This window comes from Hemicordylus capensis, chromosome 1, assembly GCF_027244095.1.
Source record: "Hemicordylus capensis ecotype Gifberg chromosome 1, rHemCap1.1.pri, whole genome shotgun sequence".
In the NCBI taxonomy this organism is placed as follows: Eukaryota; Metazoa; Chordata; class Lepidosauria; order Squamata; family Cordylidae; genus Hemicordylus; species Hemicordylus capensis.
This window is the reverse complement of record NC_069657.1, coordinates 241653945-241679539: the sequence shown is the minus strand read 5'-3', so window position 1 is coordinate 241679539 and position 25595 is coordinate 241653945. Positions and strand designations below refer to the sequence as shown.

Below are 25595 nucleotides of genomic sequence, written 5' to 3'. Positions count from 1 at the left end.
GTCAATTCTTGGTTGGTGCACTTAATTTCCTGCTTAAGATACACACCACGTAAAAAATTAGAGGGTACACGGACCATGAAAACAGACCATATACATAAAGAAACCTATATACACCATGTATAGTTATCTATTCCAAAACTCACACCCCCCATATGAAATAGTTCTACATAAAACGTTATGCCAGAATTTATACCAAGACTACAATTCAGTAAAACCTTTTCATATCCATTAATATTTGCAATTCACCAAATATACAAATATTTTAACACAAGTAATCAATGGAACCTCCTGTGATAAATATACATACAATGATGAAACACACAGAATTTTGAGAGAGTTGTGGGAGAGATAATTTCTATTTAATGAGTCCCGAATTGAAGGTCAAATATTGTATCAAAAGTTCCTTTATGCATTTATGCTATATAATGAAAGAATAAAATATAAAAGACAATCCTTGTGGTTCCCTCAAAGTACTTATTGATCTTTACTCTCATAGATTCTTGCTCAGATTCTTGCTCTACAGGTGTCCTAGGTAGCTTTTAACCTGTTTCTTCCTGCTTAGGTAGGACTTCATCAGGAGAAATCTGCAGTGAACCAAATCACAATAATACATATATCACCTTAGCATTGAAATACCTTCAACAAAATACCATATTTACACAAAGGGAACATTTATTTCTTACTACTTACATTTATTACTTCATTAGTGCCTCTGCACCTACCAGTGGTTTCACCTTGAAACTCCTACTGATGACAGGGTTGTTCTAACCTCAAATAATGCTGCTTAATATACCATATGGCAGCTGCCAGATGTTTTTACTCCCATTAATCACCAGAATCCTTATCCAACCATCAGAGGCGTAACTAGGGAAAACGGCGCCCAGGGCAAGCACTGAAATTGCGCCCCCCCACGCCCCCCCAACATACATCTGACTGTCACGTAATCTACTCTTCCACCAGTGCCTGCCTATGCTCACATTCTGCCTGGTACAGAAAGTGATCCTCTATAAACACAAACTCAGCTATCTGGCCTCAAGCCACACCCCTGTGATTAGGGCTATTACAAAATATCTGTGTATTCAGGAGGCCATGCAATTTTGAAGGTACACCATAAATTCAAATATTAATTTATCTGAAAGTTATGCTAAAAGAGATTTGAATGTGTTTTTATATTATTCATTAGATAGCACTCTACGTGTAGGTATTTCTTCATAGTAGTCACTTAGTGCTTCCTCCATTTGTATGCCTTTCACTAAGTGACAGTGTAATGAGAAAAGCTACAGTAAGTGAAAGTAGGAGGCAGGTGTAGGAGTAGTATTGGGAGTCATTGTAAATTCTTCTTGAAGAAGGCGCTGCCAGTCTGTGAAGACAATAGTGAGCTAGATAGACCAATGGTCTGACTCAGTATATGGCAGCTTCCTATGTTCCTATGTTCTTTTTAAGTAGCCAGATATCTGGATGACAGCAGTATTCCATTAAATTTCATGGCAATTACTGTCTTTAATAAACACAGTGTTGGTAGCACTAAATCCCCACTCACTGCCATACAATCACTGCAAAGTGTAACCCTGTACTCTTTATGAATACTTCAGCCTGTGTTTAAAGCAACAAAATCACTTTCTGGGAAAATGCATCTAGCAGCAATCAGTACACATCATATTAAAACCAAGATATACTGAGCAGCACCTTCATAATTTTTAGTGACACATTTTGGGTTATAGTGGATAGATTGCAGGTTTGTATGTACATTAACTTGTGCCAGTTATGGCTAAAGAACAATCTTAAAGCCCCACAATAACTAAACCACAAAGAGACATTTGTTAATACAGGTCACATACCACTTTGTTTCCATATGTAGTTGCTTGAATATATCAATGACAAGGACACTGATATAGTAAAATAATATGAAGCCTTATAGTAAAATGATATATTTAGCTCTTATTAACTATAGTTAATGGTGGGCTATGAACTGAAGCCCTCATAAACATTGCCGCCCCGCCCCCCTTACTCCACAGTCTTACCACACTCAGCTAAGCCAGTGGAATAAACATCTATCTTCTGCCCACAGAAAGCAAGACAAGTGTTATTTTTTTAATGCTTTCCAAGCATTTAAGTTCCAGAACATGCAAGCCAGTAAAGTTTGGAGTGCTCCCTCTAGATTTATTCGAGTTTCTAAGTGCTTTTACAAATCACTGGCTGAGCTTATTTTAACCATTGCTCATGAGGTCTTAGCCCCGGTGCCTGTTTTTCATGGCAAAGCTCAGCCAAGAACAAATGAAATTAAACAGAATGCCTTGGAGCATACACAGAGTGCATTTGATCTGGGACTCAAAAATGTGTAATGCTCCCTTCCTTCTGTCCTTTACGAAGCTTCTGAAAATGTATCTATTTTGCCAGGCTTTTTATTTTTAGTGTGGGGGTGGGTGGGTTGTGTTGGGTTTTTTTGTTTGTTTATGGCTGCTCCAACAAATGCAAACACAGTTCTGCAGCAGGCAGGCTCCCTGCTTCTGCCCCCTTTCCCGCCTCTTCGCAGAAGATTTGGGAATCTAGACAGCGGGGAGCGGGTAGGTTGCTCCCTCCGCCAGCCCCTGTGCGGAATACATAGGGGCGCCGCCAGGGCTCCCTTACTTACTGCTCCTGGACTGGGCTTTGCCTCTGAGCGAGCAGCTTCTCTCTCCTGCCTCCAGCTGGAGGGCTCTCAGCGTTCCTGCCGCCTTGTCTTGTCTCCCGATGCGCCCAGGCAACCCTCACTTCTGGCTTCCATGCGACTTCCCCCCACATACAGAGTGGCTGCATTCTGCCACTCTGTATGCGGGGGGGGGGGGAGTCGCATGGAAGCCGGAAGTGATGCAACCCTCACTTCCGGCTTCCATGCGACTTCCCCCCACATACAGAGTGGCTGCATTCTGCCACTCTGTATGCGGGGAGAAGTCTCATGGAAGCTGGAAGTGAGGGTTGCCTGGGCGCCGCGGCACGTTTTTTGCATTAAAAAAATTTTTTTTAAAAAAATTTGGGATCGGCAGGGGTCATGGCAGCGCCCCCCACGTGACTAGCAAAGATGGCGCCGGGGGCACGTGCCCCCCCGCCCCCTATTGTTACGCCTTTGCCAACCATGTATCTAAATGGCCAATTCTACTAACAATCTGCACGCATGTGGAGAACGCTGACTATTTCATAGGATACACACCACTGCAGCAACATGGCCTTGTCACTGTAGCTATATAAGAAGCTTGCCAATTGCTTTTCTGTATTGGTTGCTGGTTGGTAAAAGTTCACTATCTCCATCTTGCTTCAGGAAATTTGTATCCATTGGTGTACTGACTTCGTTGGCATCTGTCAGTCCCAGGCATTCTAGAAGATCCTTTATTTTCTGCTTCTGGTTTAGAAGGAATGTCCCATCCCCTTCTCTTTCTTTTTGAATGCCAAGGTAGTAGGAAATGCTCCTGAGTTCCTTCATCTCTATTTCCTTATTCAGGTGCTGTACAACCTTGTGGCTGTCTTGCATGAGTCAGGATGGAAGTGCCTCATCGTAGTCTTCATCATATCTTTTGGCTGCTAGTCTTGGAGTCCTGTACATCCCCTTCTGCATCTTGTTTGATTTTAAAGACCCATTTGCATCCAACAGTCTTTCTTCCAGCAGATAGTTTTTGTTTTTTGTTTTTGTGCAGAAATTTCTTGATTTTTGTTTTTGTGCAGTTTTTGTTTTTGTGCAGAAATTTCTTCTTCTGCAGCTTTCCTCCATTTCTCAGCCTTTTGGTTTGGCATCTTTTCACAGGGTCATATCTAGGGAAAATAGTGCCTAGGGCAAGCACTGAAATTGCGCCACCCCGTCCAAACATCTGACACCCATCTTTCAGATAACTTTACCATAAAGTTATGGTGCCCCTTAAGTGCCTCCTTAATTATATCTTCAAAAGGATCCATGTACAAGAACAGTCTACATGACTAGGTACAGACACAGTTCCACTAGATCAAACTATTCCCATTCACATGCGATTGCATCGTTTCTTACCACTGCACTCAAACTAAGCTACTTTACCATGAAGCCCCTTAGTTCTGCATAGATACCATAACATAACCCACAAATGCTGCATCAGAAATTATGCAAGGAGACAAGGAGAAGCTGGGCTTGCTTAGCTGGAAAAAGAAATGTGATTAACACACATCTTTGTGCATGTTTGGAAGGAATAAGCTACACATTACATATACATGCACAACATAGAGCCCATATGCTTTTGCAATCCCTATAAGCTAGGGGTGGTGGTCCATATACACTGTTATCCCTACGTGCCACCATGCAACGCCATACCTGTCAATGGAAAAAATTCAACAATATCAGCATCTATTTTGCAAGGCTATAATTATGGTGTTTCCTTCATCCCTGTACTGGAATCCTTTCTCAGACATCCAGTAATCCTCCCTGGGAGGCTAACTATGTGACACATACATCAGTAGTATTATATACATACCTGGGAGGAGCCTAAGTAAGGGCAAGTGAAGCCACAGACTAAGTAAGGGCAAGAAGTATGGGCAAAGTGAAGTCAGAGACTAGTAAGGGCAAGACGTCACCAAGCCCCGCCCACTGAAGGGCAAGCTGTCATCAAACCCCTCCCACGGAAGGGCATGACATCACCACAGCAGGGAGGAGTTGTAAACCCTCCAGAGAACATGCCCAGGCATGCCCAGAGCCTCCTGTACATTGAGCCCTACCCACCTGACCTGTGAGGACCAATAGGAAGGAGGTCCCACCCTGCGTGTCATTGTGCTCTTATTGGTTGATAAGGGATACTGGTGGATATAAGTAGCATGCTCGGGTGTAGGTTCCTGCAGAAGGGACCATTGTACAGTTTTGCAGAGAGAATGTCTGATTACAGGACACCCTTACGCCCCATGACCCTACCTTTACCGATGGCACCTGTGAAGCCTAGAAGGGGTCGTTCCAAATATGGTTTAATGAGGAGCCTCTCCTACTCTCCACCCTCGAGCCTGAAAAATGGACTAGATCTGGACTCCTGTGCCACTCCTGAAGGTGTGCCTGTGGAAACGGAGAACAGAGACCCTCAAGAAGTAGAGTGGGAATCTGAGAGCCGAGAACCACCAGTAACAGCCCTAAAGCAGAGAAACGTGAGTTCATCATCATCAGATTCTGAAACAGAAGCTCCTGTGAAACCAAAGCTGCGTAGGAAAAAGCAACGGGTTAGGAGCAGACCCCACTTTGATTGGTGTGATGAGCAATGTTGTGATAGTTCATGTGGGGAGTATACTTATTCTGATGAGTGTGGGTGCGGATCTGAGCAGTGGTCATCCAGGCCAAGGGTATCCTATCGTTTGCTCAAATGCTGCAGTTCGAGCGAAGATTGGTCATCATGTGAATGTGAGACGCCGAGTCCTAGCCAGAATCATTACTCTTATTGTAGGGCTGTGTGTTTCACATCAGCATCTGAGAGTGAGGAGGATGTCACTGATGGATGTGTACTTACAATACCTGCAGAGAAAACAGCAGCTGAGGAGCAGGACGAATCGGTTGAAGAACCATCTATGGGAACTGGACCCCAAGAGTCTGAAGAGGCGATTGTGGAACCTGAGGGGAGAGAACGAGTACCCCCCAATCCCAGAAACGTGAGTTCATCATCCTCAGATTCTGAAACAGAAGCTCCTGTGAAACCAAAGCTGCGTAGGAAAAAAAGGGTGAATAAGAAGCATCAGCTGAATAAGGGTGCTGATGAGTGTGGCTCCCTATCTTTCATGTCAAACAGGCCTTGGGAGTACCGGTGTGCCGATCAGCGTTGTTGGATGTGCGACGATTGTGAGACACCATGGCCATCCAGCCCTACAGAGGCTTACTTAAGGGATGTAAGCGTTACATCAGCAGCCGAAGGTGAGGAGGAATGTATGGATAGTGGTATGGTTACCAAGGCCATGCCTGAAGAGCTAAATGAAAATGTGGAGGTTCCCAAGATGGTGAGCCACATGCCTTTTATTGTGTATGATTAGTTTGTTTTACTTAATGCCCTGTTTTATTAAAGTGTTGTCCCCTCTTATTTGTACAGGCCAGGAACTTTGAGAACATGCATCTTGGCGATGTCAACCTTTCCTGTATCACATGTGTCTGTGCTGAAAACGATCAATAAAAGAATTTTGTTTGAAAAAATGTGTGTTCATACCTGTGTTAAGTAGCACCATGGCGGAACATGAGAAAATCCTAAAGAAAATATATTACACACCAGGGAACGTAGGGAGCTACGGTGGTGTAGAACCTCTATATCAAGAGGCCAGGCAGAACACTAAGCTGAGTAAAAGACAAGTTAAGACATGGCTGTCAGAGCAGGATGCTTACACACTGCATAAACCTGCGAGGATACATTTTAAAAGAAACAAGACGGTTGTTTCAGGGGTTGATGTACAATGGCAAGCCGATCTAGTGGACATGCAACAATTTTCTAAATACAACGATGACTACAAGTACATATTGACAGTTGTGGATATTCTATCTAAATACGCATGGTGTGTACCTCTAAAAGACAAAAAGGGCAGGGAAGTGGCCAGGGCTTTTTAAGCTATTTTCAGTGAAGGCCGAAAACCTAGAAAGCTCCAGACGGACAGAGGGGGTGAATTTTTAAATAAGACAGTAGGGGCCCTATTAAAGGAACAAGAAATACACCATTTCGTCATGAACAATGATGTCAAAGCTGCTGTGGTTGAGCGGTTTAACCGAACACTAAAAACACGAATGTGGAGGTTTTTCACAGCTCACAATACCTTCAGATATATCGATGTTTTACCGGAACTCATAAAGAGCTATAACCACAGTTTTCACAGAACCATACAAAACAGGCCTGTGGATGTTAAGCCTTCCAATGAGTTGGCTGTATGGAAAACTGTTTACGGTAACACTAGCCACAAAAAAGCCAAGACTCTTACGCTAAAAAAAGGTGATCATGTCAGGATTTCAAAGATTAAAGGAAGGTTTGAGAAAGGCTATGAACAGAACTACACCACAGAATTCTTTATAGTGGACCAAGTCATCAGAAGAAGGGAAAGACCTGTTTACCTGTTAAAAGATTACATGGGGGAGGCGGTTCACGGCAGCTTCTATCCGGAAGAAATGCAGAAAGTTAAAGAGGGGGCGGACAAGGTGTACAGGGTTGAAAAAATTATTGATACAAAAGGACGTGGAAGAGTAAAACAACATTTAGTGAAGTGGGCAGGTTGGCCTGATAAGTTCAACAGCTGGGTGCCTGCTTCAGATCTATGCAAACCGGTGTAGAATGGCAGGCAGAGGGTTTTCTGTTACTCTGCCCAGTAATGCCAGCCATAAGACCTTCCCACAGAACACTAGTTCTGCCTACACTATCCAATTAGCAAAGCCCCTGGATCTTCCTGGAGAGTGGGAAGTGGGCCTCGCTGAGATACAGTACCCGCACAGCTGGAACACTATTACGGAGGAGACACCCTTTGAATATACCAGGTGGCCAAGGATGCGGCTCTTCACTGTACGAAAGGGGTATTACCCAAGCATTACAGATTTGGCTGACAATATTAATGAAATCGCAAGCACCAAGGCAGCCATGGAGGGTACGACCCTGAAATATGACCCTGTGAATTCATATATACAGATCGATGGTCGTGACAATTCTTTTGCTTTTTCAGCGGAAGCAGAATTAGCCCACATATTAGGACTCCATCCTGACACACCTACCAAAATATTCCCTTTCCCTGCAGACATAACTGGGGGGTTTAACACGCTGTTTGTTTATACAGACATTGTGGAACATCAGATAGTGGGAGACCACTATGTGCGCCTTTTGCGGAACGTACCCCTACAAGGGAAAAATGGGGAACGTGTTACCATTGTCTACGATAAGCCCCACTATATCCCAGTGAGCAAAAACCACATCAACACGATAACAGTAGAAATAAAGAACGACCCAGACCGGAATGTATCATTCCGTTTCGGCAAGGTGATTGTGAAGCTGCACTTTCGGCCCCAGAGAGGTGCGCAGTTTTTTAAAAAAAATTAAAAATGCCAACTCTGAAAAGTTATGGGGATCCCACCCTTTACAAAAACTATTACAGGGCCCAGGCAGGAAGGGCCCTCACCAGTTATGCGGGCACACCTGTCATGTATGGTGCCGGCATAGGTGGTATATTCCGGCGCCTATTCAGGATGGCAGCACCCCTTTTGATAAAGGGGTTGGGGATCCTTAAACCACACTTTAAAACAGCCGCCCAAGGTATTGCTAAAGACGTTGCTAGTCACATCACTCAAACAGTTGTGAATAGGATGGCCCATAACCCAACCACCTAAAGAGGATCAGGGCTCATGTATATCAAGAGAAAACGAAAAGCATCACGTGTGCAACTAAAGGGACCTCCCTGTCCTCTTAAAAGAAAAGCTGTGAGACAGCCGAAGGCTCATAAGCGTAAATGTGGCCCTAAGAGGAAGAGGAGAGGCTCCGCCGGGGATATCTTTTAAAAACACACAATGGCTTTTATACATAGCAGCTCTGAAGAATGTGTTAAGTCTGAACTGGACCTGTTTCAAATTGCTCTGACGCAAACCAGTATTGAAAGAAGCGTGTATGTTGAAGTGCCACCCTTAACAGCTCTGGCAGACAATGCCCCTTTGGATTTCTTTATTGCAGGGGCAGGGGATTTTTACATGGACTTAAATAACACGCTTCTATACATGTGCTGTAGAATTGTCAATGAGGATGGAACGGCTCTTGCCCAGGATGCAGCAGTAGGGCTAGTGAATTACCCTATTGCGACCCTGTTTAGCCAGGTGGATGTAACCCTGGGAGACCGTCTTGTCAGTCAGAGCAGCAGTACCTATCCCTACAGGGCTATCATCAAAATGCTGATGAATTACAGCGAGAACACCCTAGCCACCCAATTCTCAGCAGGTTTATTTTATAAGGACACGGCCGCCCATCAGGACGTCCGAAAGTTGGATGGCGAAAATTCTGGATTTATAGAAAGGGCCGCCTTTACGGCTAGAAGCCGGAAGGTAGACCTGCTGGGGTGTCTTCATGCAGATCTGTTTTTTCAAGAAAAACTACTGTTAAATGGTGTAGATGTGAAAATTAAGCTAACACGCAGCAAGGATGCATTCTGTTTGATGGCTGATGGGGCTAACCCCCAATACAAGTTGCAGATAGTGTCAGCTTCTCTCTTTATCAAGAAATGTTACCTGAACCCTGTTGTGCGTTTAGCACATGCAGAGGCTTTGCTCACAGCCAATGCGAAATACCCTGTGGACCGTGTGAGTATGAAAGTGTTTAGCATTCCGATTGGAAGTCGTGTCAGCAATTAGGAAAATTTATTTTTAGGACAACTACCCAAAACTGTCATAATTGGTTTTGTGGATAATGATGCCTTTAGCGGAACATTCTCTAAGAACCCCTTCAATTTCAAGCATTATGAAATTAACTTTGCATGTTTTATATGGACAGCACCCCTGTGCCCATGAAGCCGTACCAGCCTGACTTTCAAACCGGTAATTGTGTCCGTGAGTACATGGGCCTTGCGCAGGCCACTGGTAAGCATCTGGAAGATAGAGCACTGCTCATTAACAGGGAAGAATATAGGAAGGGCTACACACTGCTAGCTTTTGATCTGACTCCAGACCAAGAATGTGGGGGTCACTATTCCCTGATTAAAACCGGGAACCTGAGAGCAGAAATACGTTTTGCCAGACCCCTACCGACAACAATCAACATGCTTGTGTATGCAGTATTCGATAATCTCATAGAGATAAATCACAGGAGGAATGTGCTGTTTGACTATATGTGAAATGGATAGCATACAGTTAACGCGTGTGTTGTCTGTAAGCCCCTGCTCCCAAAAGACCTTCTTTGGAGTTTTTCCTAATGATGGGTTGCCGAGAAAAAGACTGCTACAAAGACCGTCCGGTCTAGTGGTGAACACGCATCCTTCCAATCAGGCCGGAGAGCATTGGCTTGCCATTTACTTAACAGAGGACAACCGGGGAGAATTTTTTTATTCTTATGGACACCGCCCAAATCACCCTCTGTTTCCCAAAACCATCATGAATTTCCTAAGAAAAAATGCCAACCAGATAATCTTTCAACAACGTCAGCTACAAGCTTCAGATGCCGTGACATGTGGCTACCACTGTGTGTTTTTTCTGCAACAGAGGAGTAAGGGGTTAACATTTAAACAGATTCAAGAATTGTATTCTGAGGATTTAGAAAGAAATGACCAAATGGTGGAGATGTATGTTAAGAAAAAGAAATGCATACCTAGACATGCCCCAAATTATTTCCAAAACACCCAAGTCTGTGGATCTTGTACTGATTTTCACAGAACAATAAAGTAAGCCTTGAGGCTTAAAAAGAAAAAAGAAAAAGAAAAAGAAAAAAAGGATATGTGTGCTTGTGTCTTCCTTACCTGCAAAAACAGCAACTACCAGCTGGAAAAAAATATATATATATATTTCAGAGAAAAATTTTATTTGTCACATTATGTAACAGGTTACAACTGGAGCCAGTGAGTTCTCAAGGGTATTTTAGGAGTCCGGGGTGTAGGAGTTAAGAGTAGAGGGCTAGCTCTAGGGGTAGGATTCTTCACATGCTCCAAAAACTCCCTGCTGGTAGGGTTTCCTGCAATAGAGGTAGGGACATTTAACTCTGCCAAACCGCTCATGAACAGATCCCAGCCTTTAGGGAAATGTTTGGGGGGCAGTGCATGAACTTGGGTGAATGCTTTGATCAGGTCAACCATGTTGGAACCTTCAACAGCAGCACCTTTATAGACAAAACGACCCCTCTCATCCCACGCTGTAACTGGAGCATTATGCCTCAGCTTGTTTAACAAAATCTTTGCTGGGTTCCTACAACGCACAGGTAAAGTGTCCAAGATTTCCTGAAAGGAGGGATCCGGGGTTTGTGGACCTTCAGCAGCAGGCAGCTCGGGTTGGGGTAGAAACAGGTTTAGTTTTCCTTTCTCTTCATCACCCTTTCTTATGTGGGTTAAATATTTTTGAAGTAGAGCTTCATAGAGTTTAGCTTTTTCATATTCTGTTAAACCTGTCCTCTGAAGAACCCCTTGCATTTCAGCGTCTAAAGCATAGATAGCACCAGTCCTGATGTTTTCCTCCTTGGGAAAATTAGTCTTTAAAACTTCTAATTGACTTTTAGGAACCAAGAACATTTTTTCAGCGTGTTCCATTAGCATCTAGTTAGAAGACCCGTTATCAGAGGAATGGCAATGCTTAAGAGAGGAGCAATAAATCCCCCAGATTGTTTTACAAGCAGCTTCTTTTTTCTTAGAGACACACGTTTGTTACTCAGGTTTTTAATTATGCTGCGCCTTCTTCTTAGTAAGCTCACCTGTCTTGGGGATAAAGGAATGTTCCCTTTCAAGGTGTTCAATGCTATCTCTGATATAGCAGCAATTAGGTCATCAGATGCTGAGCATAAAATGGCTTTTCTCTGCTTTGGTGGAGTTTTAATAATAAGTTTTAAGAGGGCAAGATTTCTCTTCAGGCATTTAGACATGATGTCCCTCAGAGGAGGCCTGGTTGTAATATGTGTCACCAAAGATTAAAGACCTCCCCTTTTGTATCCGGGCTGTACTTTCTTCATGGTGTACACCACTGGCCAGTCAGGAGGGAAAAGGCCACTTCTGAGCCTGTAGGATTCTGGGGTTTCAGGATTTAAATCCACAACCAGATAACCATAGGGCTTTTGAGTAGCATCAGCGTATGCCTCCATGAAATATCTGGCATTGCCTGGTAAAATTTGACGTGCCAGAGTTACAATCTGTAACTTATCCCTAGGATTTTTGAAGAGCACCATATACTTAGCATTAAGGCTTATGGTACGTGCGGCTTTTCCTTTACAGAATACATTTTGTGTAATGAAAAAAATACTCAGGTTCCGGTGGTGAACCTATTGCGTAAACCCCTTTTCAATCTGACTGTTGTCAGAACAAGAAGCCATAAGGTCATCCAGTACAAGAAAGCAGTTTTTATTGGGGGGGTAACAGCTCATCATCTGTCAGCTGCAAGGGTATACCCTCCACAAAGGTAATGATTGGATATTTACAGGCCAGTTCTTTATACAGAGGCTGCCAACAGGCATAACACCATACAATTTTATCAGGAACAACAGATAGGACAGAGTGAGCATTGTCCAACATGTTTTTTTATAAAAAAACTTTTGCCACAGTTACTAGGACCAGCCAGAATGGCTGAGAAGGGGTGCTGCCAGCGGGTATCCATTTAAAAACCGTAAGGCACTGTTTTAAACCCGTTAACAATGACACGTTTGTCAAAAACAACCCTCTGTGTTTTCCTTAGAGTTTTTGTTTCGAGCGTCCACTGCTTTTTGTTCCTTACTATACCTTTCTGTTCCACTACAATCTCACGCGGAGGGTCCTCACCAGCAGTGTAGGCAAAGACAAGATCTTTGAGAGTGTCAAAATTAATTTTTTGATTATTTGCATAATTCAAAGTTATTCCTTTCACTTTTACACAGGTATCGCCCCCAGACAGCTTGTACCCATAAGATTTAGGACCGGTGCTCACGAACTCAGTGATGTATTGATCTGAGGGAAGCTCGCTGGTTAGCTCCCCTAAAAAATCACTGAGGGGTGGGTTGTACAAACCTTCACGGCTTACAAATATCACAGAATCTGTATCGTGGTATAAACAGCGGTCTTGCAGTTTGTGTAACAGTTGGTACAGCTCTAGACGGCCGTAGGCTGTTGTAAAACAGGCTAGGAAAACATTGGTGGTACCTGAGGTTGTTATGCGGTCTTGGGTATGTTTCCAACAAACACAGCATGTGTCATCATCAATAAACTCACACATTGAAACCTCATACTTATTTGAAAACAGATAGTGAAAAAACATATCAGGGTCCCTCAGAATGGATGTGTTAGGCAGGTTTGTTCTCTGAGCAAACTTACCCCACAAAGAATTTAAAAACAATTTGGCAATTTGACGCTTTGTAGGGTTGACATCAATCTGATCCTGGCGCAAGAGCACTCCTTCTCTTTTATGGTAATCGCGGATGTATTTCTCTTTATCCTCCGCACTAACACACCACTGGGGAAACCCCGATGCTTCCTGCTTCTGCCTGAGAAAGGTATTGATATAACCTGTGAAGAGTTTGTCAGATTTTTTTTCAAAATGCCACACCTCATCGATTTTCACAACGTTATACCCCCTGGCCATAGCCTCCATCAGTTCGACTGTACACCATGTACCAGTAAGCGCCTGCTGCTCATTCGTGTGTTCACATTCTTCCAACTGTTTGGTAGTTGCACAAGTCATGCATAGAGGGAATATGAGTTTCCCATCCACCTTGACGGGTACTACGGGGGAAAAAAGTCCCCGGGGTGTGTAGACCTTCACTTTGGCTAAGCCAAAATAGTCAGAGAGGGGTCCAAAGTTCTCATAAATGATTTTGGGATGCCCCAGAGGGTACTCTCTCTGTTTCATAATAAAAGGATACAGGCTGGTAAAATCCCTATAATGGATCTGTTCATCCCTCTTTGCTTTGTAATATAAGCTAACACAGCCGGTCCTACCCCCGAATAATGCATCCCTGGGCTGCAGAGGCTCTGGAAACTGCTGCTCTGCCAAGAAACTCTGCACTTCTGCAGAGGTTCTTAGGATGTTATTCCACTCATGCTCCCATATAGATCTGACTTCAAAACCCATCTTCTTTAGCACAGCTGCTTTTCTTTCTGTACCATTGTGAAGAAATTCATATGTTTTGGCCAGCAGGGGGTGCTGGGCCTGTGAATCATAACACTGGGGACAGCCATGCCAAAAGCATCCATTAAACTCAAAGGCTGTCTTCTTACCCTCTATGACAGCATAGCCATCGAGGTAATACTCTTTGGCTTCATCTTCAACATACCTTAGGTTTCTGGGGATTACAACTTTAAATTCCCCACCCTTCAAAGCATGCTGAATATCTATCTTTTCCTTCTGCTCTATATATGCCAACTACTGAATAGAGGGTGTGGAGAATCTTTTACACTGCTTGTGATAATTATCTGGAGAGGGTATGGCAATCCTGCCCTCCTCAAGAAACTTGTAGCGATACATTTTTAAGAACACACTAGCCAAGGTGAGGTATTGAAAAGGATCAATACCCACACACTCAAAGACCCATTTCTTACCCTTGCGCACAGGAACGGTTCGGAGGGTCATCTCTATGAGCTCATGTCTATATTTTGTACAGGCCTGCATTAAGATGTTTACATCTTGATGACAGTAAGAGGCCAGTTCCTTCTGCAAGTCAAAGGTGTTTGACTTGTTCTGTTCATACCAAGCCAGGAACGCTGACCTTTCACTGGGCATCATTCTGTCAAAACCATAATGTATGGGGTCAGGCATTTCCCCTACATATTCCCAATTTTCTTCTGTATTAAAGAAGTGGGGAAAATATCCTTTAGCCTCTTGGAAGCCCATGGCTTTGGGTAACTTTGCCAGGGCCATTGGTAAATGACATAGGGAGTCCAGAAATTTTATACCCAATCTTTTGATAGTTATACATATCAGCTTGCCACCTTGAGTAATCAAATCAACATCAAACCGTTCCTTGAGTATCCCCCCCTAGGATTAGATAGGCATCATATCCATGAAAATTATGGCATATGAAATGGGTTTTCTTGAAACTCAGGTCTGAGGTAAATGTCCGAATAAAGTCCTTTAGACAGGTGTCTCCCTTAAATTCCCAACTCTCACCAGCGGGCTTCCATTTCTTTTTAGGAACAGATTTCACTGTTTCCTCTTTAAAAGCTTTTGCTACAATTAGATTCGGTATATGTACCCCACTTTCCTGTCTACATTCACAATCATAAAAGACATATCTGATGGATAGTTTAGGTTGCTTAATTTTTCCTAGGTAGCAGTCATGATTTTCAATATCTCCCTCAAAATAGTCATAACAGGTATGGCACTGTTTCCCTTGACACACCCTTTTAGATTCATGATTTAAATCTACATAATGATCACACTTTGAACATAATATTCTCAGAGTGCAATCTACCTTATCCTCTGATGCAAGTTTTTCGTGTATGGTTGGACAGGCCTTGGATCTGCACTGGAGTTTGCATGTGGGGCACCTGTGTATTCTCCCTACTTTTTTAGGGCACTCTTTTCTCAAACAGCGCCGACACGTGTACATACAATCATGTGTGTGAGAATAGGGTGTACTACATATCTGACAAAAGTTTCTGGACCCAAAGAACCCACCAATATTCTTAATCCCATAATAGTGATCATTGTACAGCAGCATGTGGCAGGTGTCTGTGTAGTTCTGCTCATCAGTTTTAAAAATCCCCCACTTAGTGCCATTCCAGTGAACAACGGGTATCTTGACCTGTAAATACTGTTCAACAGCTGACACATCAGTTAGGGAAACCTTTTTCTGATGTGACCAACCAAGGTCCATGTGCATTTTCTCAGCATCAGCTATTATTTGTTCAAGTGTAGGACTATTTGACATGAGGGCTAGCACGCCACCGGCAAAACAGAGATTGGTACCTTGTATATGAGCATCAATCAAATGTTGTTGTTTTCTCTCTATGATAGAACTATAAGGGATGGTCATTATGGATCTTCGGGCGCCCCCTTCTGGAGGGTTTACTATTACAACATTTAACCTTAAAGTATCATCCCCCCAGATTTCAGCATAACTTTGGAGTAAGTTGCTAATGGCTGTTAAGTATTCCTCAGCATTTAACTCATTCCTGTTTCTTCTGAACATAAACAGTGGATTATTCAGGCGGTCACCCTGTAATCGGAGTTGAACATAATCATTGGGGCCTATCACCCTATTTACAGTGTCTAATAGACTCTGAATGGCAGTGTGTATGCCCGCAATGGCTTCATGATAGGAGCGTGCTCTATGTAAATTCACAAAACGAAATTCAAAATACATTTCACGGGCTCTGTAGCGGTTGTTGAGCCTTTCCCAATTCCTGATAGGCTCTAAGTACACATCCCCACCTTCACCATCATCAGTGTCTGAGTGGTAACTCACAACTGAATCAACAGTGTTCTGTGTTTCAGGGAGAGTTTCTGCTTCTGTTTCTGTAGATTGTACAGAATCAGAATCAGTTTGTGTATCAGAGTTTAGTGTCCTACCCCCTCCCCACTGTGTGGCAAATGTAGTTTTGCTATAGGGATACATCAGTTCATTTTTAATTTATTTCAGAAAGTCAGCCATGCCAGGCAGATTGTATCTTCTGACATCTCCTTCCAGAAATTCTGTTATGCATGATTGGTACTGCTTGAACCTCGTGACAATTTTCTGCTTCTCTGTGATGCTGTTTTCATTTTCTGTTATCTTGCGGCTCAACTGAGTTAGACGTTCACCAGCTTCGATTAGCTCCTTTGCAAATATGAGCACCTGGGCTTGGTCAGGCCGCTGTTGCACAGCATCACCAGCAAGTTCTAAAGTCAAGAACACATACACAGGTATTAGAAAACTATAAGCCCTAACTCCCACACCCCTGCTACTGATATAAGTCTTATCACTTTTTAAAAACTAATACACCTGGGGATCTCCAAAACTCATAATTATGTGTTAAGGTTGCTACCCAAGGTATTACAGGGGCTGGGGTTCTAATACATAGATCACTTACCCGATTCCTCATGTTCCTGTTTTTTTTATTTCTTCACAGGAGGAACTCCTTCTGACTGATGAGCTATAAACAAGAACAAAGATACATACGTTTATTCCTCAAGACCTTATAGCTTAGGAATATATTTATTTATACAGGTCTATGACTGTTGCTTGTGTCTATCCTGTTTCTTTTTAGATGGTGATCCCTTTGGGGACAGGGTTCCATCTCATTTATTTATTATTTCTCTGTGTAAACCACCCTGTGCACTTTTTGGAAGGGTGGTATAGAAATGGAATGAATAAATTTATTAGGGATTAATATTTTGTATCTCTTACGTTGGCCAAGATGTCTTCTTTTCAAAGCTCTTTTCACTCTCCCTCCTTCAGAGGTACCAGGCTCCCCTGTGTTTAAAAATAAATAAAATATTGTTACACAGAGCCTATGTGTTTCATCATTGTGTTAGTTAGGGTTTTTATTTTCTTACCTGGAAGCTCCTGTACGCTATTGTTAACACCAGAACCCTCAGCTACCTGGTTAACTGTGGAGAGAGTGCGAGAGGGAGATTCTCTGTTAACCTGTTTGCAACTGCATAATTATAAACTATCATAGAGTGAAAAGTTACTTGCCTTTGCATCCCTTTGCAGAGACCTTGGGCTTACCTATAATCAGAAGAATGGATAGAAATTATATACATTTACACAGAGTCTATAACATATATGTTTCACCAGCATTGTGTTAGTTAGGGGTTTTTATTTTCTTACCTGGAAGCTCCTGTACGCTATTGTTAACACCAGAACCCTCAGCTACCTGGTTAACTGTGGAGAGAGTGCGAGAGGGAGATTCTCTGTTAACCTGTTTGCAACTGCATAATTATAAACTATCATAGAGTGAAAAGTTACTTGCCTTTGCATCCCTTTGCAGAGACCTTGGGCTTACCTATAATCAGAAGAATGGATAGAAATTATATACATTTACACAGAGTCTATAACATATATGTTTCACCAGCATTGTGTTAGTTAGGGGTTTTTATTTTCTTACCTGGAAGCTCCTGTACGCTATTGTTAACACCAGAACCCTCAGCTACCTGGTTAACTGTGGAGAGAGTGAGAGAGGGAGATTCTCTGTTAACCTGTTTGCAACTGCATAATTATAAACTATCATAGAGTGAAAAGTTACTTGCCATTGCATCCCTTTGCAGACGGCTGCCCCTGTTTTGCAGAGACCTTGGGCTTACCTATAATATAGAAAAAAGGATAGAAATTATATACATTTACACAGAACCTATAACATATATGCTTAAACAGCATTGTGTTAGTTAGGGGTTTTTATTTTCTTACATGTAAGATCATCATCATCTGTGATAATGATCTCTGGTAATTCCACTTGTACTTGGTTGGCTGTGAAGAGAGGGAGATTATTTGTTAAACTAATAGCCTATAACATATATACATCATCAATGTGTTAGTTAGGACATGTTACCTAACCTGTAAGATCTTCATCTGTGATAAGGAGCTCAGGCAAATCCTCTGGTACTTGTTTGACTGTTAAGAGAGAGGAAGATTCTTTGTTAAGCTGTTTGTAACTGTTTGATCCTAATAAGAATAATGAACATATGTGTTTCTTACCCTAAAACAGCTGCTTTCTTTTCACACTTCCTGCTGAGGTATTTGATTTGGCTAAAATCAGAACAATATACAGTTACTCGGGGTCTATCACATACACATGTACAAATCTAGCTCCCAGATATAGGATATATAATTACTACTATTTACACTGTGCCCTGTGAGCTTGAGCTTCTGGTTCTTGTTCTGGTTCCGGTCCTTCTGCTTCAGAAGGGGGAGTTAAGGGTTCATACATGGGTGAATTAGACCGCTGTGTAAGTATAAAGTCATCTATAGAAGACAGAAAATATATATAAACTTACTAATACACGTGATTCACAAATATGTGATAATAATACCTATTAATTATGATCAATACCTGCTGAATCATAGTCTGATGTATCCATATTTCTATGTGTAGCTGCATAAGCAAGCTGTTCCTGTGCCATATATCTACATGGATGGCTAGAATATATCAAAAGAATTAATTGTAATTACTTTTATGAATTGTATGTACTTTATTTAAGCACATACATAATGTATGTTTAACTATTCAAAAAAAAAAAAAGAACTCTGAGGGAATAGTTTAAAAGAGCGGTTTGAACTGAACAGGGGATTTGAAATACAAGAATTATATATATAAATCATTTAAAACAGAGAGAAGAAGAGAGAGAGCACATGTGGGGGGGAGGGAGGAGGAGGGTTGTGGAGGAATAGCACATGGTAGGGTCAGAGCACATGTGATTGCATGAGAGCACATGTGGTGGTGGGGTGGTGGGGTAGCATGTGTTTGGTTGAGAGTACATTGTTGGGGGGGCGTTTGAGGCATGCTGGAGGAAGCAGTGACAAGGCTTGGGGGGGTGTAAAACGGTCAGAGAAGAGGGTATAATGACAATAATTGAGTGAAAAAGGGTTTCTGAGGCAGAGAGAGGGGTTTGAAATACATGAAGAACATAGAACACTATTAAACATAATCATTATTATTGTAAGCTTAAATAAAAAGCATGGCTTCAAGGCAGGAATAGTTTAAAAGAGCGGTTTGAACTGAACAGGGGATTTGAAATACAAGAATTATATATATAAATCATTTAAAACAGAGAGAAGAAGAGAGAGAGCACATGTTGGGGGGGAGGAGGAAGGAGGAGGGGTGTGGAGGAATAGCACATGGTAGGGTGAGAGCACATGTGATTGCATGAGAGCACATGTGGTGGGGGGTAGCACGTGTTTGTATGAGAGTACATTGTTGGGGAGGGGGGTGGCGTTTGAGGCATGCTGGAGGAAGCAGTGACAAGGCTTGGGGGGTGTAAAACGGTCAGAGAAGAGGGTATAATGACAATAATTGAGTGAAAAAGGGTTTCTGTGGCAGAGAGAGGGGTTTGAAATACATGAAGAACATAGAACACTATTAAACATAATCATTATTATTGTGAGCTTAAATAAAAAGCATGTGCTTTTAAAACATTCTTAACTATTTAACATTTAACTAATAAAAACATTTAACTAATAAAAAAAACCAAAACTCTGCGGGGAAATTTTAAAAGACAGAACATGTGCTTTGAAAGGCAAGGAGAAGACACTTTAAACAATTCCTTAATTATAGAAAGCTCAGTTCTGAAATATATTTAAAATCACCATCAGCCCATACTTTAAAATAGTCTTAACTATTAATACTTAAGCACATGCTTAACTATTAATAATAATAATAATAATAAAAAACTCTGAGGGGAGATTTTAAAAGACAGAACATGTGCTTTGAAAGGCAAGGAGAAGACACTTTAAACAATTCCTTAATTATAGAAAGCTCAGTTCTGAAACATATTTAAAAATGTAACGGCTCAGCAAGGCTGAGCACATGGTCATAAACTGATAAGAAAAAATGGCCATGTACTTACCTCCTGTTGATTCTTTGGGGGGTCTTTGTGGAGAGAAAGAGGAAAAATTCTGGTGTAGCACAAGCATTTAACCCCCCAGGGGGGTTCACGTCAGAAAGGGCTGGGCACCCTCTGGATTGGTCTGCATAAACCCTATAGAATATGCACCAATAGCTATTGAGGGGTACAGAAAAACGTATCCTTGTTCTCAGAACATACGGTTTTTTCTTAGAAAACCAAGGATGGGGTGAAATTTCTATTGGTCTGCATAGCTGCTCTATAGAAAACTAGCCTATAGTAAACCTACAGCATTGACCATCCCTCTCTAACTCCCACCCCATCCCACCCCCTTCTTACACACAGAGACCCTCCGGGTCTTATCTAATTCTTACACATTTTTAATTATGACCGTTTTTTGATACCAGAACCCTGGCGGTTTTTTTGAATACCAGAACTGTTTAAAAAAATGCCTCTTTATTTACAGAGAAACCCAATGTAGATTTCTCTAACCAGAAATGTAGATTTCTCTAGCCAATGTAGATGTCTTTAATTAACGTCTATGTGTTACTTGCATGCTATGCTCAACAGGAACGGAGTTTTTCTGTTAGGTCTTATCTTATGACTGCTGCTTTAACTTCAGAAAGAATGGAGACAAGCTCCATTTTCTCTCTCTCTGAATCATTTTTTATTTTTCAGAGAAAGCCAAGTGTAGATTGCTAGCCTTCTCTAACATCTACAGGACAGTAATTTTGATGCCTTTAATTAGTATGTGTGTGTGTGTTAATTGCTAATCCCACCCAGCTGTCATGCTTTTTGGCTAACAGGGCTGATTTAAAATACAGCCTCCCCCCCAGCCCCCCCTCCTTCTCGCACACAGACCAGCACATAGGCTGCTGTCTTATCTCCTGACAGCAGCCTGCTCCCCCCACCACCCTTCCAGCACTCATGAATGCAGGGAGACAGACAGCCATATTTTTTAGCTCAAAAATCATTATCTTTATTGAGGTGGTAGAGACTTCAGAAATGTTTTATACTCTTTTTCTTGTATCACATTATTCACAAAAAAATACAATTCCATATCTCCCGGCCTCAAAATATTGTCCAGAACATTCCGTGGATTATCAGAAGTATACAGTTTAGTAAAAATAATTAAAGATTCGTGGACTATTTCCTCGGTCAGAACCAGACATTTTACTGCAAACCCTAAACACACAAGTAGGTGAAAAAATGATTTAAGACACAATTTAGAACAGAGCTTCTTAATAAATGTAGCAATTTGATTCTCAGAGTAACGTAAGCAGTCATGCGCTTCTTGACCCGGGGCACGAATGCTGCAGCCAGAACAGGCATCCCTGGCATAAGACCTCAGGCAATAATTCATAATTCCATAGATAACAACTCTCACAAGTTTTTTCATAGCCCCTCTACGCCTCGCTGGGGCAATATAAGGTTCTTCATTGATATTCAGACCCAAGAATTTCTGCATTGCTTCACAAGAAGGCTTCAGACTTTTCAAAAGGGCTGAATTCTAAAGGGAGACAAAAAAAGACTATTAGTTTAATGTCATTTTTCACACACACACACAGCTTCAAAACCTAGCCTGTAAAATATATTTACCTGTGGCTCAGCTGCCATGGTTGCCAGGATCTCTTGCCATATTTCCCTTGTCTCAGCTTGTTCTTCAGCATAGGTTTTCACAGGAGGTCCTTCATCATCTGAACTGGTGCTAATAGAGCGTTTTCTTGGCTTAGGTGTAGAATCTGGCTGATTTGTTGCCAAATTAGGGCTCTGAGGAGATTCCATAATCAAACCCACAAGCAAACAGTAGAATTGTTACCTTTATGCAAAGGGGGCTATGCTACAAGCCTTGTAGGATACTCCATGCAGCAGCAACACTATAAGCCTTGAACGGCTGGCTGGGACCTCCTTCCTATTGGTCCTCACAGGTCAGGTGGGTAGGGCTCATGGTACAGGAGGCTCTAGGCATGCCTGGGCATGTTCTCTGGAGGGTTTACAACTCCTCCCTGCTGTGGTGATGTCATGCCCTTCCGTGGGAGGGGTTTGATGACAGCTTGCCCTTCAGTGGGCGGGGCTTGGTGACGTCTTGCCCTTACTAGGCTCTGACTTCACTTTGCCCATACTTCTTGCCCTTACTTAGTCTGTGGCTTCACTTGCCCTTACTTAGGCTCCTCCCAGGTATGTATATAATACTATTTACATCTATGCCCAAGCAGCAGCCTTCACCCTGGAAATATTCTGTGAAAGAAATGGGTTCACACATCCTCTCCATCAAGCCAAATCCTTCTCCTAAACCTATTTCTTCCACAGAATCTTACCAGGATGACCCCTCCTCACAATACTTCATTTATTCATCTTTATCCTATTTATTGTAAAAACTGTGATCCCTCACGGGTAAGGGTTATGCTACTTCTGTGTGCTAACCAACAATTACTACTAAGTTGTGGGGTATGAAGAATGAGCCATGGTCTCCCCCTTTTCACAGACAGGGAAGGTCAGTCAAGTAACAGCAGTGCTTAAGGGCCAATCTCCCCAAAGGGTGTCTTAGGATTTATGAAGCGTGCTGGTGACAAAGCAGAGCAGCTGAATGACTTGGAAACTCCTTCACTTTGGACTGGAGTCCTACTGGTATTCATGTCCCTTACAGCCTGGGGGCATCAACTTCTACCTCCCCAGCCATGCTGTTTTCCTCCAGTTACCAAATCAGCAGCATTTCCAAGGCAGCCAAAGGTGCCTGGAGTCCAGTAGCTCTCTCACATTCGTTCGCCCGCCCCCACTCTGGGGAAGAAGATAGAACACAACAGTAATAAGCAACAAGGCAACCCCTCACCCCAAAAAGGGAATTCTAATTTCCCTACAGGCTTCCAACAGGCTTCTTAAGCCAGATCTCTCTGAGTAATAACACTGAGCAGTAGATCAATACAATAAGCTTCCAGCTATGTATAAAATGCAGCTTCATTAGCCAATTCATATGCACAGCACCCAGAAGGGAGAGAAAGAAAGTTTGATCCTTTTCCTTCTTCTTCAGCAAAAGCCACCACAATGAAGCATGACAGGCATCATCTTTTGCCTCAAAACTGTGAGTTCCCTGTCTCCCACCACCCCCTAGTCCCAAATACCTTTAATGTTTCCAGAACAAAAGCCTCTCTCACCCCTGCTGTTCCAAATAACAGAAGGAGAGGTGAGCCAGTGAGAGAAACAGGCAGAGGAAGCCACAACACTCATTCCCGCTCCCCAGGGCCCCTGGCCATTGCAATGTAAAGTGAAGGGGAACCCGAAGCAAAAAAACCCTAAAACGTGCTGCAGCCCTAGGCTGTGCAGGCGGCAACACAACGGCCGGAGCAGCAACAGTTGGGCTGGAAATGCATTCAAATGCTACAAGCACCTTGCCTCAGAGTTCCACAGAGTTTCCCTCTCAATATACCCCTCCCCCCCTTCCCCACCGCTGCCATCATTTCAACTCTCAGCCCTCCAGACCTTCCTGCCTCCGGTTTTCATTCGGAGACAGAGTAGAGGTGAGAAATAATCGCCAGCCCAGCAGACTTGAAGGAAGAGCTCAGCACTCCACTCACCTCCCTGCTCGGCAACCTGCTAAGGAGGAGGGACAACAGCTCAGCCGCAAGCCCAGCTCGAGAAGAAGAACTGGGGACTTTCTCAGAGGCTGATCCCGAGGGACAAGAGGGATAAGAGGAGGACGTGGCAGCCAGGGACTCCCTCCCACGGCGGAAAACCCACTCCAAGAGCTGAGGAGACCGGCAGAATGAGCTGCCCAAGCTGCTACAAAGAGGCACGAGAGGAGTTTGCGAGATAAACTCAGTCTCTGAGTCAGTCGCAGCTGCAGCTGCGACTGTCACTCAGAGACTGAGTTTATCTTGCAGTAACTCCTCTGTGCCTCTGGCTCTTTGTAGCAGCTTGCAGGCGCATACAGTGTTTGACTGAGACTGAGGACAGAGGATGCCGCCCCACTTCTTGCCAGCCCGCTTCCCCCACTTCTTGCCAGCCCGCCGCTCCCCCCCGCTTCTTGCCAACTCCGGCCCCTTCTTCAGGTAGCTTCCAGGAGCTCTGTATAGAAGCAGGAACGTGGGGATTCTTGGGTCCCTCAAGAAAGGCTTCCAGGTCCACCCTGAGGAAATGCACCAGGCAGGGCAGGAAGGAACATTGGCTCTGCAAAAGACTCTGCCCCTGCTCACGATCCGCTTCCCTTCTGAGACTGAGTATGATCTGCTAGGAAGATAGAGCGCCTCTTCATGAGGAGGCACTAGTCGAATGTGAATCAGAAGCTCTGCGTCTGCCCCCCCCCCACTTCTTGTCTGTCTGCCTCCCCCTCCCCGGCTTAGCAAAGGGGACTAAGCACCTTAAACACAGCTTTGCCTGTTGTTGCCGCTCCCATCGTTGTCCCTCCTTGTGTCGGCAGCCATGCAGCAGCAGCAGCACACACAACATGAGGGCAGCACGCTGTGCTGCTCCTTATGGTCCAGCTGCACGGCGCATGTACGCTCTCTGCTCCTCCACTCACCAGGAGCCAATGGGAGAGCGCCCTCCCCACCCTGACAGATCTTGCGACTGCACCAACTCCAAGGAGTGGGGAGGGGGAGGGGGGTGCTGCTGGCCTGGACTATCTATCTATCTATCTATCTATCTATCTATCTATCTATCTATCTATCTATCTGGCACTTTGTACCCCTCTTCAGCTGCACCCAGGGCACATGCCCTGCCTGCCTTCCCCTAGCTACACCTCTGTCTTTTCAACATCTTGCCATGTGCAGGGTTCCTGTAACTCTTCACTTCTGTTGATGAGTGAGAGTTTGATGGGTGGAATCCCTTTGCTGGGCCTCTGGGGAGCATCGCAGTTCTGGTTCAGGCATTCCCTTCTGAATCTGCCTCCAGTTCTGGTTTGGGTTCACTGGCTGGCATGAGATTATGAAAGCCTGCTCACCTAGTTCCTCACTCATCTGGATCCTTGGCCCAACTTTTTGGCTCAACCTTTGGTTGGCCTTTGTCTTCCATCAAAGTACACAACATTGCAAATTTCAATATCACCAGTTTCAACATTAAGGATTATGTATCCTTTCCATCCTAGTACATATCCCCAGAGTACTTTCTTCTGCAGTTCAGCTTGTTTCTCTTTGCTTTGGTTGCATATGCATATACTTCACATCTAAATACTCTGATATGCTTAAGGCTAGGCTTGTATCTAAACCACAGTTCAAATGGTGTCTCTTCTGCTGCTTTGGTTGACAATCTGTTCTGTAAATAGCTGGCAGTCATCACTGCTTCTCCCCAAAACCTATTTGCCAAACCTGCATCTTGAGCTATTCTTCCTCTTTGCCACACCATTCAATTCTTGTGGGTATGGCACTGTAGTCTCATGTTCAATCCCCTGTTCCTTCAGGAATGTTTTCATGTCATTTGACATGTACTCACCTCCATTGTGCAACCTTAGTCTGAGGCTTTCTTCCAAATTTGTTACTGACCAGTGCAACATCTTTAT

General features: G+C 43.3%; 3 protein-coding genes across 9 annotated transcripts; 1 reads left to right on the top strand and 2 right to left on the bottom strand.

The window, feature by feature from the left end:
- Positions 1–959: 959 nt before the first annotated feature.
- LOC128339960 (uncharacterized) lies at positions 960–6126 on the top strand. 5 transcript variants are annotated; one of them, XM_053284515.1, is made up of 4 exons: positions 4861–5124; positions 5492–5619; positions 5757–5878; positions 6051–6126. In XM_053284515.1, the coding sequence occupies exons 1-4, from the start codon at positions 4861–4863 to the stop codon at positions 6062–6064; spliced, it is 528 nt and encodes a 175-aa protein (XP_053140490.1). In that variant the 3' UTR covers positions 6065–6126. The 5 variants fall into 5 exon arrangements, 4 of the variants coding, with proteins under 4 accessions (XP_053140488.1, XP_053140490.1, XP_053140489.1 ...); XM_053284513.1 differs by adding an exon at positions 960–1103 and having other exon boundaries at positions 4875–5619; positions 5757–6108; XR_008313360.1 differs by having other exon boundaries at positions 4861–5619.
- A 5852-nt stretch (positions 6127–11978) lies between these two features.
- LOC128339959 (uncharacterized) lies at positions 11979–17217 on the bottom strand. 3 transcript variants are annotated; one of them, XM_053284509.1, is made up of 4 exons: positions 17099–17217; positions 16950–17015; positions 16633–16695; positions 11979–16441 (listed from the first exon to the last, which is right to left on the bottom strand). In XM_053284509.1, exon 4 carries the CDS (start codon positions 16176–16178, stop codon positions 14571–14573), a length of 1608 nt encoding a protein of 535 aa, XP_053140484.1. In that variant the 5' UTR covers positions 16179–16441; positions 16633–16695; positions 16950–17015; positions 17099–17217; the 3' UTR covers positions 11979–14570. The 3 variants fall into 2 exon arrangements, with proteins under 3 accessions (XP_053140484.1, XP_053140486.1, XP_053140485.1); XM_053284510.1 differs by having other exon boundaries at positions 16950–17151.
- Positions 17218–21083: 3866 nt separating this feature from the next.
- LOC128333925 (uncharacterized) lies at positions 21084–21929 on the bottom strand. The gene is made up of 2 exons (XM_053270057.1): positions 21704–21929; positions 21084–21614 (listed from the first exon to the last, which is right to left on the bottom strand). Exons 1-2 carry the CDS (start codon positions 21887–21889, stop codon positions 21084–21086), a joined length of 717 nt encoding a protein of 238 aa, XP_053126032.1. The 5' UTR covers positions 21890–21929.
- Between the last annotated feature and the right edge of the window lie 3666 nt (positions 21930–25595).

What these genes read in the sequence shown, in the direction of transcription:
- LOC128339960 (XM_053284512.1), top strand. Translation starts at nt 4,861, where the DNA reads ATGTCTGATTACAGGACACCCTTACGCCCCATGACCCTACCTTTACCG. An exon ending in TACCCCCCAATCCCAGAAAC is followed by an intron (nt 5,620 to 5,756) that starts GTGAGTTCATCA and finishes CATGTCAAACAG; the next exon opens with GCCTTGGGAGTACCGGTGTG.
- LOC128339959 (XM_053284509.1), bottom strand. Translation starts at nt 16,178, where the DNA reads ATGTATCCCTATAGCAAAACTACATTTGCCACACAGTGGGGAGGGGGT.
- LOC128333925 (XM_053270057.1), bottom strand. Translation starts at nt 21,889, where the DNA reads ATGGAATCTCCTCAGAGCCCTAATTTGGCAACAAATCAGCCAGATTCT. An exon ending in CCATGGCAGCTGAGCCACAG is followed by an intron (nt 21,615 to 21,703) that starts GTAAATATATTT and finishes GTCTCCCTTTAG; the next exon opens with AATTCAGCCCTTTTGAAAAG.